The sequence below is a fragment of the Setaria italica genome, chromosome III (assembly GCF_000263155.2).
Source record: "Setaria italica strain Yugu1 chromosome III, Setaria_italica_v2.0, whole genome shotgun sequence".
In the NCBI taxonomy this organism is placed as follows: Eukaryota; Viridiplantae; Streptophyta; class Magnoliopsida; order Poales; family Poaceae; genus Setaria; species Setaria italica.
The window spans coordinates 46,638,552-46,651,101 of NC_028452.1; the positions used below are offsets into that span (position 1 = coordinate 46,638,552).

Sequence of the window (12,550 nt, forward strand, 5' to 3'; positions counted from 1 at the left end):
TTAGTTGGAAATCTTACAAGAAGTCGTCTTGAGGAAGCAGCTTTCATTTAATGACTCCATCAGTGTTGATAGCTTTCCTGGAGGCAAGCTAAACTATGTAATGTTTTCACTAATTACCTGTAGTAACAAAGTGTTATGTAGTTTAATGGCCTGAATTTTTCCTTCAGAGCATGGCTGCACAAGAAGAAAATCTAAAAATGTGTTGCAGCCATAGATATAAGATGTGGCCATACATAAGGTCAAATATTTTGCTCTATTACGAGATCGAAAGATCCAAGATGTACTGAGTCGCCGCGGGTTGCAGAAGATGGGTTTGATCAGTGCATAAGATGAATTGAAGGAAAAATTCAGGTCTGTGAATCTATTCAGGTTAAAAAAAATAGCATGACAAAACGTAAATTCTTAAACCCGCTAGTCTCTGCCGGCCCCGATCAAATTCTTAAACCCGTCTCTTTCCCTTCTCCCGTTCCGTCTCCATCGAAGATGTGGTTCCGGCGGCGCATTCTCCCCCGGTTGCGGCGGACGGCGATCGAGGACGCGGCCCTGAGCTGCCGGCGACGGCTCAGAGGACATTGGTGACTCCGCCGTGTTCTACGGTTTGTTGGGGAGAGCGAGAAGCAACCAATGGAATCTGATGACGACGAATGGTTGGTTAGCGATAGCGGCAGCGAGGACGCGGATGATCACGAAGGTACAACTCCAAATCACGCGCCACTTAAGTTTTCCCCTTCATCAGTTCATCCCTTGGTAAATATGCTTGCATGTTCGGTGATGGAATAAAATCTGCAGCTTCCCCCTTCTTGGTCATGTATCCAGTGCTCATCCAAGCACAGCTTGCGATTGACAGTCATGGTTCAGTTTCTGATCCCAAAGGAAATACGTTTTTTTTTAAAAAAAACTTTTGATAGTAACTCAGTGTGGAATAATACTGATTTCCTTAGAACTCCCACATTACAATGAGGAAGGACAGGAGGTTATGTTTCACAGAAATACACTACGGGAAACCTTGAATTTGCCGAGTGTAATTACTTCGCCGAGTGTATTATTTCGGGCACTCGGCGAAGGACCGGTTTGCCGAGTGCAATACCAAAAACACTCGGCAAACATAATACACTCAGCGAAGGACTGGTTTGCCGAGTGCCACCACAAAAACACTCGGCAAACACCCACGAGGCACTCGGCAAAGATGGACACTCGGCAAACTGACAAGCACGTGACTTCCCCGTGCCGCCGCCGTCGCAGATGTGTGACGGACGTTAGGCTTTGCCGAGTGTCTACGGGGGGCACTCGGCAAAGCCACTAGTTTGCCGAGTGTCGTGATGGGACACTCGGCAAAGCCACTAGTATGCCGAGTGCTAGGGGGCACACTCGGCATACTATAGGGTTTGCCGAGTGTCTTTTGACACACTCAGCAAAAATAATTTTTTTTCCCTCCTCCACCCTCCAAACTTTTTACACTCCACATGTATGGCATTTGGCACTGCATGGTAGAAGGTGGACTATTTTTTGACCTGTTTGCTATATTTAATCAATTAATTTCATTTAGAGTAATTTTTTGATTTAAGTCAAATTTGAACTGCAGGTGGTTGGAATAATGGAATAATATGAGTGGAAAAATCATATTCATGTTAGTGAGTCCAAATTGAGGTCTCACCCAGAAAATGAAAAGAAATTTCGAACATTTTGCTAAGGAAACACGACTACGAACGTGTGGCCAAATGATTGTTTAATTCTCAAAAATACAAACGAAGTTTGAAAATCATGAGATTTTGCAAGATGCTATGATTTCATATGCAGAGGCTGTGGTAAAAAATTGACAAGGTTTCGCACAAGTTTTGACATATGATGTTTAGAATTCGAAGCATCTCCCGAGAGGATTCGTAGAAGTTGAAAGGATCCGGTAAGATTTTGAGACGAATCGATACATGTATTTCTCATTGAGTCCAATTTTTTTATAGGCTATAGAGAACATAGATTGGTTCATGTCAAATTTTGGAAATTTTTCAGATCCGTTTGGTAATTTTTATTCATTAATTGCACGTATATGAATTTAATAGATATAAATTTAATATGAGCTATAAATCCATGAAATGATGGAACAATATTACTTAAAAAATGAAATACGCAATGTTTAGTGAATTTGACTAGGTTTTTGCAAACTTTACAATCTTTTAATTAATAAAACTAGTTTGACATGAAATAATAGTACTCATTTGCCGAGTGTCAAGGGATGGCACTCGGCAAAGAGCCGATTTGCCGAGTGTCAAACTTGGGACACTCGGCAAACATCGCCGCGGTCCACCTGCCATACGCACTCTGAAATCCGAAAAAAAAATTGAAAAAAAAAATGTTTGCCGAGTGCTCCTGATCTAGCACTCGGCAAAGCCTTTGCCGAGTGCTAGATCACAAGCACTCGGCAAACATCGACGCGGTCCACCTGCCAGACGCACTGCGAAATCCGAATAAAAAATAAATAAAAAATGTTTGCCGAGTGCTCCTGATCTAGCACTCGGCAAAGCCTTTGCCGAGTGCTAGATCATAAGCACTCGGCAAAGTGGCCCTATCCACACTTAGCGCACCGCGCGCCTGACGCCCGGCCCCACGCACGCCAACAGCCACGCACGCACACGCCCGCGCCCGCAGCCGCCCGGCCCCCGCGCCCGCGCCGCCTGCCCGCGCCACCCCGCTCCGTCGCCGCCCGGCCGCGCCGCCGCCGCCGCCCCGCGCCGATGATGTTCCCTCCGCCTCAGCCACCCACGACTACTCCTGTGAGTCACTTGACACATTGTGCTTAAGATTCAATAGTTTAAATTTGACAACTTTAGATGTTACCTCAGAATGTCCTATCCTATGTGCAGAATCAATCGGCGGCTTCGAATAATGAAGATCAAGATTTGTCGCAGTGGTCTCCTTGGCCTCCACGGAAGTAGACTTGGTTGTGAACAATGTGGAAACTAAATTGTGAGAAGAACTTGGATTTATGGATTATTTTGTGCTTATGTTGAACTATGCCTGTGGTGTTTATGAATTATGCTTGTGGTTGTGAATTATCCATGTGGTTGTTTATTACAAATGCCTGTGATATGTGTATTGTGAATTGAGAGGGGTCCGTTATACGTGGCAAAATGTCGAAAGGGGGGGGGGGGGTTCTGGTCACTTTGCCGAGTGTTACACTCACTCGGCAAAGACCCGGTGTTTGCCGAGTGCCTCCCGTCTGGCACTCGGCAAACCCGCCGTTACCCCGACGCCGTCAGCGCGCATTTCGCCGAGTACATCTTTTCGCCGAGTGTTTTTTGGCCGTCGGCAAAATGTTTGCCGAGTGTTCGAGTTTTGACACTCGGCAAACTAGTCTTTGCCGACACAAAATTTGACGTGTGCTCTTTGCCGAGTGTTACACTCGGCAAAGCCTTTGCCGAGTGTTTTTATGCCTTTGCCGAGTGCCCCGGGCACTCGGCAAAGCTTCTGTTTCCCGTAGTGATAACTAGATTTTGGTCATATTACGGCTAAAGTAATAGGAGGACGTTAGGTCTCCAAAGTACTGTGGGCATGTAGTTTCATCGAGATTGTGATAGGCTCATAAACCCTTTGGATCAGCTGTATAACAGAAATCAAATAAAATATTTCAGCTCACAACCCATTGTGTCACAAATACACCATCTAACATGCCTTTGGTATTTCTCATGCTTTTCAATTGATTTGCACATATATGTTACTAAAGCAATGAAATTAGGGATTTTGACCTTCGCATCAACAAAATATATGATGCTTCAATAAACTCCAGAGCTTTTTTAGCTTTAAGCTTTTGGCTGATTTCAGTGACTTTTATGAAGGACCTCACCCCCCATATACAGTTGATGATTTCCCAAGGTTTAGTTGTGGCTACAGAGAACAGAATCATGTATTGTTTAGAAACCCAGACATTGAGCTTCGAGGTCCTTCACCAATTAGACTTTACCCAGCATTCAAATATGCCAAGCATGTGTTTGGTTCTGATTATAATCTTGGTGATAAGTCTGAAAGTAAGTGTCCTTGTCACTTTTCTCGTTTATCGATAATTCTATTTATAATACGTTACATAGTCATCAACTACTGTAAATTTGTATATATATATATATATCCTGTTCTATACTTGATTTTTGCAGTCAGCATCAGCGATATTAAGGAATGCTCAACTCAATGCCACTGCCTCCCTATGTTCTTGCTTCAGTTCATTGATATTAAAATTGCTGGATATTGTAATACTTGGCCTGGACCTGCTAAGATCTTTGGTTTTGTTGCGGCACGGGATACAATTGAGCCCTTGCGCAATTATGTCTACAGGCGTGAGGTTAACAATTGTGAAGATGTACCTGTGTGAAGGGAAAAAGGGTAAATTTAATCGTGAAACATGGTAATTTTATTCGTTATGCAGTTTAATTTGAAAGCTTGCAAGTATCTGTGTACATGCTCCTTTTTAGCATTCTAAAAATACCTTTAAATAAAACATAGGCATCACATCAGATCTGCATATCTTTTTAAATGGAAATTTTTAGGCTTTAGTCTTACAAGTTTGTGAAGCTAATCTCAATAATCCCTGTTATAACAAAATAAAACAGGCATTCTAATTTACAACTACATATGTGATGAGAAAGGGATACAAGTTTGCAAACTTGCAGTTGTCTACCTGCACCTCCTTTATGTTGCAACTTAACCATTTACCTGCCCCAGGGATTCATTTTGCAACTTAACCATTTACCTGCAAGTATATGCAACATTCTATTATATTTTGGGATTCTCTTCTCATTTCCATGCTGTATGAAATTTTATCAATATGCGGTCTAACTAACAATAAAAATTCCAAGTTATAGCATCACTACTGAAAGAGAATGCCTATTAGTTGTTCCACAAATATGGTATCTCAGATATTTGATTGGTAAAAGTGAATGCCTCTGCTAGTAGCTGATAATTTCAATATGATTGCACTGCAGGGCATGGCACGTTTGTCACTGAGCAGCCCAGCTCGGGTCATTTTAATGGTATCCCGTGCATTGATCGAGTTTGAGCTCCGTGTGCGGACTGAAGGCCGACCTGATGAAGATGAGCCCAAAGGTGACTGCCTCATTGAAGGATGCACGGAGTTCACCAACATGCTTGCCTCAGATTCCTTCATAGAACACCAGCGCCTATACGGTGACAACTGTGCGTTGGACGTCAAGTTTGCAGTGCTGATCAATGCGGTGGAGGCCCGCATTGACGTCGAGGTCCTCCGCCTGGGTGCCATTGCCAGCGGCATCAATCTGAATGTATATGCCAAGACTAGTGGCTTCAGTGAGGTGATCCGGCTCTTCCAAGATGCTGCTCCAAAGCCAGGTGTTGTGATGAACTTCGTTGTTGCAGTGGAGACACACAGTTACCTCGATCTCTACATCGAAGGGTCTCCTGGTCCTGGAGTAAATCCTGTCCTTGGGCGAAAGGAGAAGAAGCCGGTGTCGCATTCATGGTGGAAGTGCAGCTTCGGCTCTGCCTATCATGGTATGGACAAAGAAGTAGCAGAGCTTGGCGAGTTTGCAGTAGTTTCAGTCAATGTCAATTGGAAATCCTATAGAAAGAAAGAATCCTTAAGGGTGTAGCTGAGTTTTTTTTTCATTTGCTGACTTCATATGTGTTATGGTTCGGATTAAATATGCTTTGAACAAGATCAATGGCTATAGGGGAGGTTGATTGGATTACAAACTGGCAATCATTTTCTTTTGTTCAGATTATGGTGTTGCTGATAAATCTGAAAGTATGTTCCCTTACTAGTGTTTTCGCCTTTTAACCCTTGCTTGAAAGGGGACTATATTCCCTAACAACCCCTGTTCTGTCCAACGGAACAAGGCCTTACATGGGTTTCTTTCTGCTATACAGCATACACTCAACTAATTTCATAGTTTTATACGTCTTCTGCATCTAGATTTTTGCAGTCATTGTGAGCCCTGATTGGGACTGCTCTAAGGAATGTTGCTGCTATCCAATGGAATTACTCCAATCCGCTGATGCAAACATTGATGGCCATCCTGGGCGTGTCAAGATCTTTGACATCTACAATTGAACCGTATCTGTGAAGCGAAAGATGGTAATTAAATTTGCTCTGTACTTTGTAAGCAGACAAGACCAATGCCTGGGGTGAAGCAGACGAGACCAATGGTGACGATGGTAATACATTGACCATCGAGGGATGCACCGAACTCTACAACATGACCACATGAAATCGTTTGTCGAAAACTAGCCCCTCTAGTAGAGGAGTTGGGAGAGTTTGCAGCAATTTCAGTGAGGTCACCTGGGAATTCTATATGAAGACATCGTACGGGGTTAGCAACTGAATATGCTAACTTCACCTCTGTAACATGTGTTCACTATGAATTCTGCGAGCCTGACCTCAAAGAGGTTGAAGCACAGATCAAAAAATACATCGCCAGAAGGTTTAAAAAAAATCAATATTTCCCTTTCCTCAACAATCATTTTACACTACATGACATATCTCAAAATCAATGCCGTATAGTCCAGCGACCTATTGATCTACAGAAAACAGAAGTTTTTGAGCGTTAATGAGTACAGGTGAACCTTGTTTAGTTCTCTCTACAATCTGCTGAATCAGCACTTTACTATCATCGTCAGTCTCATCTTCGTCATCCACATCACTCTCTTGAGCTCTGCTAGGATCCACACTCTTCAGAACTTGCTCCCAAGTGGACACTTCTTTCAGATCCCTAGAGCTATCCTCCTCCATGCCCCAGATTAAGCCACGGTCCACCAAGTAATCTTCAGTTACCTGCGGTTTCCCATTTGTACTTGTGGTGCAAGGGGAGTCTGCAATTCTCATGAATTCCTCGTAAGCTTCATCATATGCTTCTAGTGCATCTCCAGATAGGTTTAGACAGTAGGGTTCTGCCATGGAGCTAGTTTCTTGTATGAACATGGGACTTTCCTGGTTGGAAGAACCCGTCTCACTGTTTGAGCAGATTCGATCAGAGAAGATTCCATCGGTCACCATCATCTGCAGTTGCGCCTGCTTCTGTCTATGGGCAAGTGCTGACTCAAGCTCCTTGATTCGATCTTCAAGCCTGTGTTGAATCACCTTGTGGAGACGAATGCTGAGATCTCTTGGCGAGACGGGATAGTTTGCTCCACGTGTGTAATCGGGGGAACTTTCTCTGCTGTCCATGTCATGGTCACTTTCACTGCTGTAATCTGTGAGGTCGCGAGGGATCATATCAACTTTCAGTTCCCCACAAACAATGTCACCAATGAACTCCTGGTCAACCTGCACATGCGGAATTTCAGTAAAAAGAATTGTAGGCTACCTCAGATGTATGCGAAATCTTTCTGCGAAAGATCATTACCTCATTGAAGTCAGATGTTTCTTCTTCCAAACGTTTCGAGGTGATATTTAGTTCCAGTCTCGCAAGTTCGGCTTCAAGCTCAGCTTCGATTTTGCTCATTGGCTCCGGATCAACTTCATGTATTTTGCTATTATCATCTATTAGCAGCAGACAAATTGACATATATACATAAGTTTTTGCTTTGAATAAGTTGTGAAATATCCTTAGAAAATTTTTAACAGTTGATACTTTACCATCATGTTCGCCAGAACTTTCATTAGGCAATTCTTTCACAGTTAAACCCTCTTTCATCTCCAACTCATCTTGTAAATCCTGAACCAAGTTCTCCATTTGCTTCAGTGTGCCCTTCAACGTATCAAATTCCTTCTTGTTTGACAGAGAAGACGATAGAATACCGATGCTCAACCCAGTAGAGAATAGGAGCAATCGATCACGTAAACCTGCAGATCAAATGTGCATTAGGATTTGCTAAATGCTTTAAACGGAAGAAAAGCTTAAAATGGCATGAATTCAATGAAGAAGCATGCCATTCAAGGAGAAAAGCCACCCTTCAATATAACCTACTATCGGATAGGCTTTACTTCATTTACAGTCATTGGCAGGACAGTGAAGGAGGTTATTGGAAGAAATGAGTGTCTACAAAACCTAATGTGAACAGCAAACTATAAAACAAAGAATTGCATCTTGTTCTATGGCATAGTTGTTCTCTGGAATTAGACCACAGAACTGTTGTGACCAATGTGGCCAAAGGAAAGTATGTGCAGAAATCACTAGTAGCGATATGAATGAGAAAGTGGAACTCACAGAACTGATAATCTAACATTACAAGGAGAGTTCCAAAAAACAAGACCACGCGAATGGTAAATCAGAGGAGATCAGTGCAGTGAGCATAGAATTAGCAATGTCTTGGAAGCTGGAACCGTTGTTTCAATATTTAGATTATGTTAATATTGAAACTTACTGGTGAAGAGTATGGCATAACAATTAATAAATCACAAGAGAATTCAATCAGGATTCAGGATCATCAGTCAAAAGGAACAGAAGTTCCACACAAGTCATCACAAACTCTCTACTAGAATTACATGATTATGGATGTCAGAATTGACTTAATACAAAGATGACAGAAGAAAGTTGAGCGCTCAAGAAAGTTTCATATAAGATGGTGCTGGTGCCGGTAAAAATGGCACAAAGGACTGGATCACTGGATCCTCACTTGCTCAGATAACCACTGAACACTTTACTATGCAACTACTTATGCGAAAAGTCTAAAAAAACTTACAGTCTAATTGTAATATTTCCATTTATCTTAGCAGTTAAGCTCTTCTTTTGAAATATTTAGTTTTTTACTTTAAACTTCATTGACAGACTTAATTGACATGCCAAACAGACCTCATAAATTACGCCTATCATGGTATCATAAAACATGAATTTTATATGCCAAACAGACTTAATTGTAATATTTCCATTGAAGCTAAAAGGCAATTTTTATAGGACGGCGATTAGACCTGCAATGTTGTATGGTGCAGAATGTTGGCCTACAAAAAGACGACATGTCCAGTAGATAAGTGTTGCGGAAATGCGTATATTGCGTTGGATTTGTGGTCATACGTGGAATGAGGATATACGTGATAGGTTAGGGGTAGCACCAATTGAATAAAAGCTTATCCAACACCGGCTGAGATGGTTTGGACATGTCCAACAAAGGCCTCCGGAGGCACCGGTGCGTAGTGGAACCCTAAAGCGTGACAATAATGTGAAGAGAGGCAGAGGAAGACCAAACTTGACATGGGAAGAGGCAATAAAAGGAGATTTGAAGGGATGGAATATACCCAAAGATTTAGCCCTAGATAGGAGTGCTTGGAAAACAGTTATTCATGTGCCCGAACCCTGATTTGTGGCTCTTGTTGGGTTTCAACTCTAGCCTACCCCAACTTGCTTGGGACTGAAAGGCTATGTTGTTGTTGTTGTTGTTGATGGTATCATAAAACATAAGGATGCCCAAATGTCCAAGGAATGCAGTATTTGACTCACTTCCCTTTGATATATAGTATATGATAGGGAAAATATCTTGGAAGAAAATCATTTGAAGCATGTAATTACTCTTCAATAATTATATAGCCAAACATTGAGGTGATGCAGAAAGTACCTGCTTGTCCGTATGATTTACTACTTCTCTGAGAACTAGACAGACCAAGCCTTGCAGCGTGTGAATCTGTGCCCTCCTCTTTCAATTTCTTCAGCTCAGGTAGAGAAGCGATCCCAATCACACTTCCTGGCATCACTAAGGTGCCTCTACATTCCTCCTCCTCAAATCCAGTATTAAAGGGTACAGGTACTGGCTCATAGCATGATTTACTAATTATCCTTCTCCCATCTGTCACAATGAATGGCCTAGCAGAAGCTGGGGAAGGAACTGGAGCAAATGTACATTCTTCAATTTCAAAGTTCTCACTGTAAAGATGAGGAACATAGGAGTTGTTCATCGGCACAAGTGGCTTCATCAAATTCCTACGAGATCTTCTGCTCCTAAGAGCTCCACAACCCCTTCCAGGTCCAGAACCAACACCAGGGCTCCTTGCACAGACTTCGACAGCTTGAGCATCTCGAAAGCAATTTGCCAGATTTTTGCCTGAACCGAATGCCCTGCTGCCACTAGCATGCATCCTTTCCTCACTGTTCTGTGAGCCGCTTCTCTTAAAGATCCAAGGTTGCAAACTCAGTATGGATCCAGGATCATTCAGGTACTCGCCTGGGCTCACTGAATCAGTGTTGTGGCTGCCGCTAGTAGAAGCAACAGCCCTGCCTGATGAGCGACCGAATGTGGAGTGAACAGAGTTTCTTGGTGTATTGCAAGGCACATTCTCCTCATCGAAACCGATGTCCCCAGCAAACTGATTAAGTATCATCCTGCGAAACACATTGTTCTCCACTTCCCCATTCTTGGGGTTGCTCTGCTTGTCCATCTGGAAAAGTCAAAGACTCACCCTAATTCTTCAACAGAAGCACTGAAGGCTCTTCATCTCCACAGCTCAATATTCTTGAACAATCCTACATGAAGAAAACCTTATTAGACTATAATAACATAATAAGCATAAGGCTTAAACATTTCAAAGACTAATGAGAAAGGTATAACCCTGGCAGATGCTAGCCTCTCTAATAACATTGGTTTCAGTTGAACACCCAAAACATTGGTTTCAGTTGAACACTCGCATCATTGGTACCTGGAAGTCCCTAATTTGTCAACGGCTATCGATCTAGCGAGTTTGGCAAAATGAAGAGCCTAATCGAACCGAACCATGGATGGATGGGTTACATTAGCTGTGCACCACGCACACGTAGCACAAAAATCCACAACCAACTGGACGCAGAGGCACGCAGAAAGATTTGGATTTGACTGCTCTCATCCACAGCAAAGAAACGAGCCTCTAGAATAATCCGTTCAATCAAGCAAGACTCACCAAAAATCCAATCCTCCACCTCCAGGCGGATCTCCGGTCCACCAGAACGACTGAGGGCAGCCGCCGGAGGCGGACCGAAGATCCGGAAGAGGGAGGGGAGACTCAGAAGGAAAGATTGAAATTTGCCTGGCTCGCCCGCGGCCGCCGCCGGCTCCAAGAAGGGAGAGGATATGGCGCCCTCGCCGGCCACCGTTGCCCCCAAGAAGAGGAGAGGATAAGACGCCCTCACCGGCCGCCGTTGCCTCCAAGAAGGGGAGAGGACAAGGCGCCCTCGCCCGCGGCCGCCGCCGGCTCCACAATGCGGCGACAAGGAGGGTGGAGTGGTGGAGCTAGACTTCTAGAGCAGGATGGGAGCAGCAGCCATCATTGGGCAGCAGGCATTTGGTGGGATATGGGGTGCTTGGGTTTGGGGTTTGGTCTGGAGGAGGCAAGAAGAACATCCCGAGGAGCCAAACCACCAGGCACAGGACCACGACATCACAATAAAGGGAATTTAAAATGGAAGCGAAATTGCTGGAATCCAGTTAATTTTTGAGCCATGTATAAATGCATAAATGGTGTACCGTTGGAAGAAAAAAAAAACATTTACATGACACCACACAATTGGTCACACAAAAAGTTGTGAGACATGTCCATCTTCCTTTTGCTTACTTTTCATCGGCATAAAACGGGTGAATAACGGATTTTGTCATTTGATGAATCTCTCTGCGAGTAGAGTTGTCAAATGAGGAGGTAAATTTGCGTGCATCTTTTAGAATGTATGTGTGTTGAGATTGTTTGAATTGGCACCAGCTCTTAACTTCTTGCTAATTTGCCTCTCCGAAACATTAATTACTACCATTTTTTTGAGTAATTAGAGGATGCCCACAATCTTTTCCATCAATGCACGAAAAAAAAAGTAGAAGAACAAAGCTTCTTAAATCATCACTGAGTTTTTTCATGTAATTATCTACCTATTGAATTGACCCTTTTTCTCCTTTCAATGATGGCCGGCCCTTGTGTACAGTGTTCAAGGACTGCTCTTTGTTTTCCGGGGAACAGGCAAAAAGAGATGCTTAGCCTTTACATCATTGCCAAAGCAAAAGTTAATCGTCTTCCATCCCAGCCGTCGATGTGTCCTGCCCTGTGGTTTCAGCTCTTGGATTTCATGGATGTGTGCAGGCCCACATCTTGCCTGATGTATGGTATGGTCAGCTGCACTTGGACTTTGATTTTTTTTTTCTTTTTGCCCCCTCACTATTGTTCATTGCATGATATGAATGCTTATGAACTCAACTTCATATTTTAAGAATTTAAGTCCACATCTCACTCATAGGGTTCATGTCCACATCGACTAGTAGGTTTGATAGTACCTATGCTACCTCTATTTAAATGTTGTGAAAAAAAAATTTGATGGTTACGTGAACATACAGATTCCAAAATGTTAAGCCCATCCATAATTCATGCATGCCAAACGTGACATTGTGTATGGTAGGATCACATAAACATTTGTTTTGTATGACAAAAAGTTAGCCTAATATTGTGAAAATGATGTATACAGTGGATCTTTATTTTTTTTCCTAAGCTCCTCTTCTTTTATGCATGTAAGCACATGTTTGTGTACGTACGTGTAATTGTGCGTGTAAGCTTTGCAAAAACCAGGAGGGCTCAGATTTGCACAGGGTTAGTTAAACAATGCTTGGTAGGGAACGTCTGATGAGAAGAGAGGAACATCTGATGGTGATGGACGAT

At 42.9% G+C, this 12,550-nt stretch overlaps 1 protein-coding gene across 1 annotated transcript; it reads right to left on the reverse strand.

The window, feature by feature from the left end:
- Positions 1 to 6,416: 6,416 nt before the first annotated feature.
- On the reverse strand, positions 6,417 to 11,267 carry LOC101752681. Its single transcript, XM_004962919.4, has 5 exons — positions 10,820 to 11,267; positions 9,508 to 10,409; positions 7,595 to 7,801; positions 7,362 to 7,498; positions 6,417 to 7,282 (listed from the first exon to the last, which is right to left on the reverse strand). Exons 2-5 carry the CDS (start codon positions 10,322 to 10,324, stop codon positions 6,530 to 6,532), a joined length of 1,914 nt encoding a protein of 637 aa, XP_004962976.1. The 5' UTR covers positions 10,325 to 10,409; positions 10,820 to 11,267; the 3' UTR covers positions 6,417 to 6,529.
- Between the last annotated feature and the right edge of the window lie 1,283 nt (positions 11,268 to 12,550).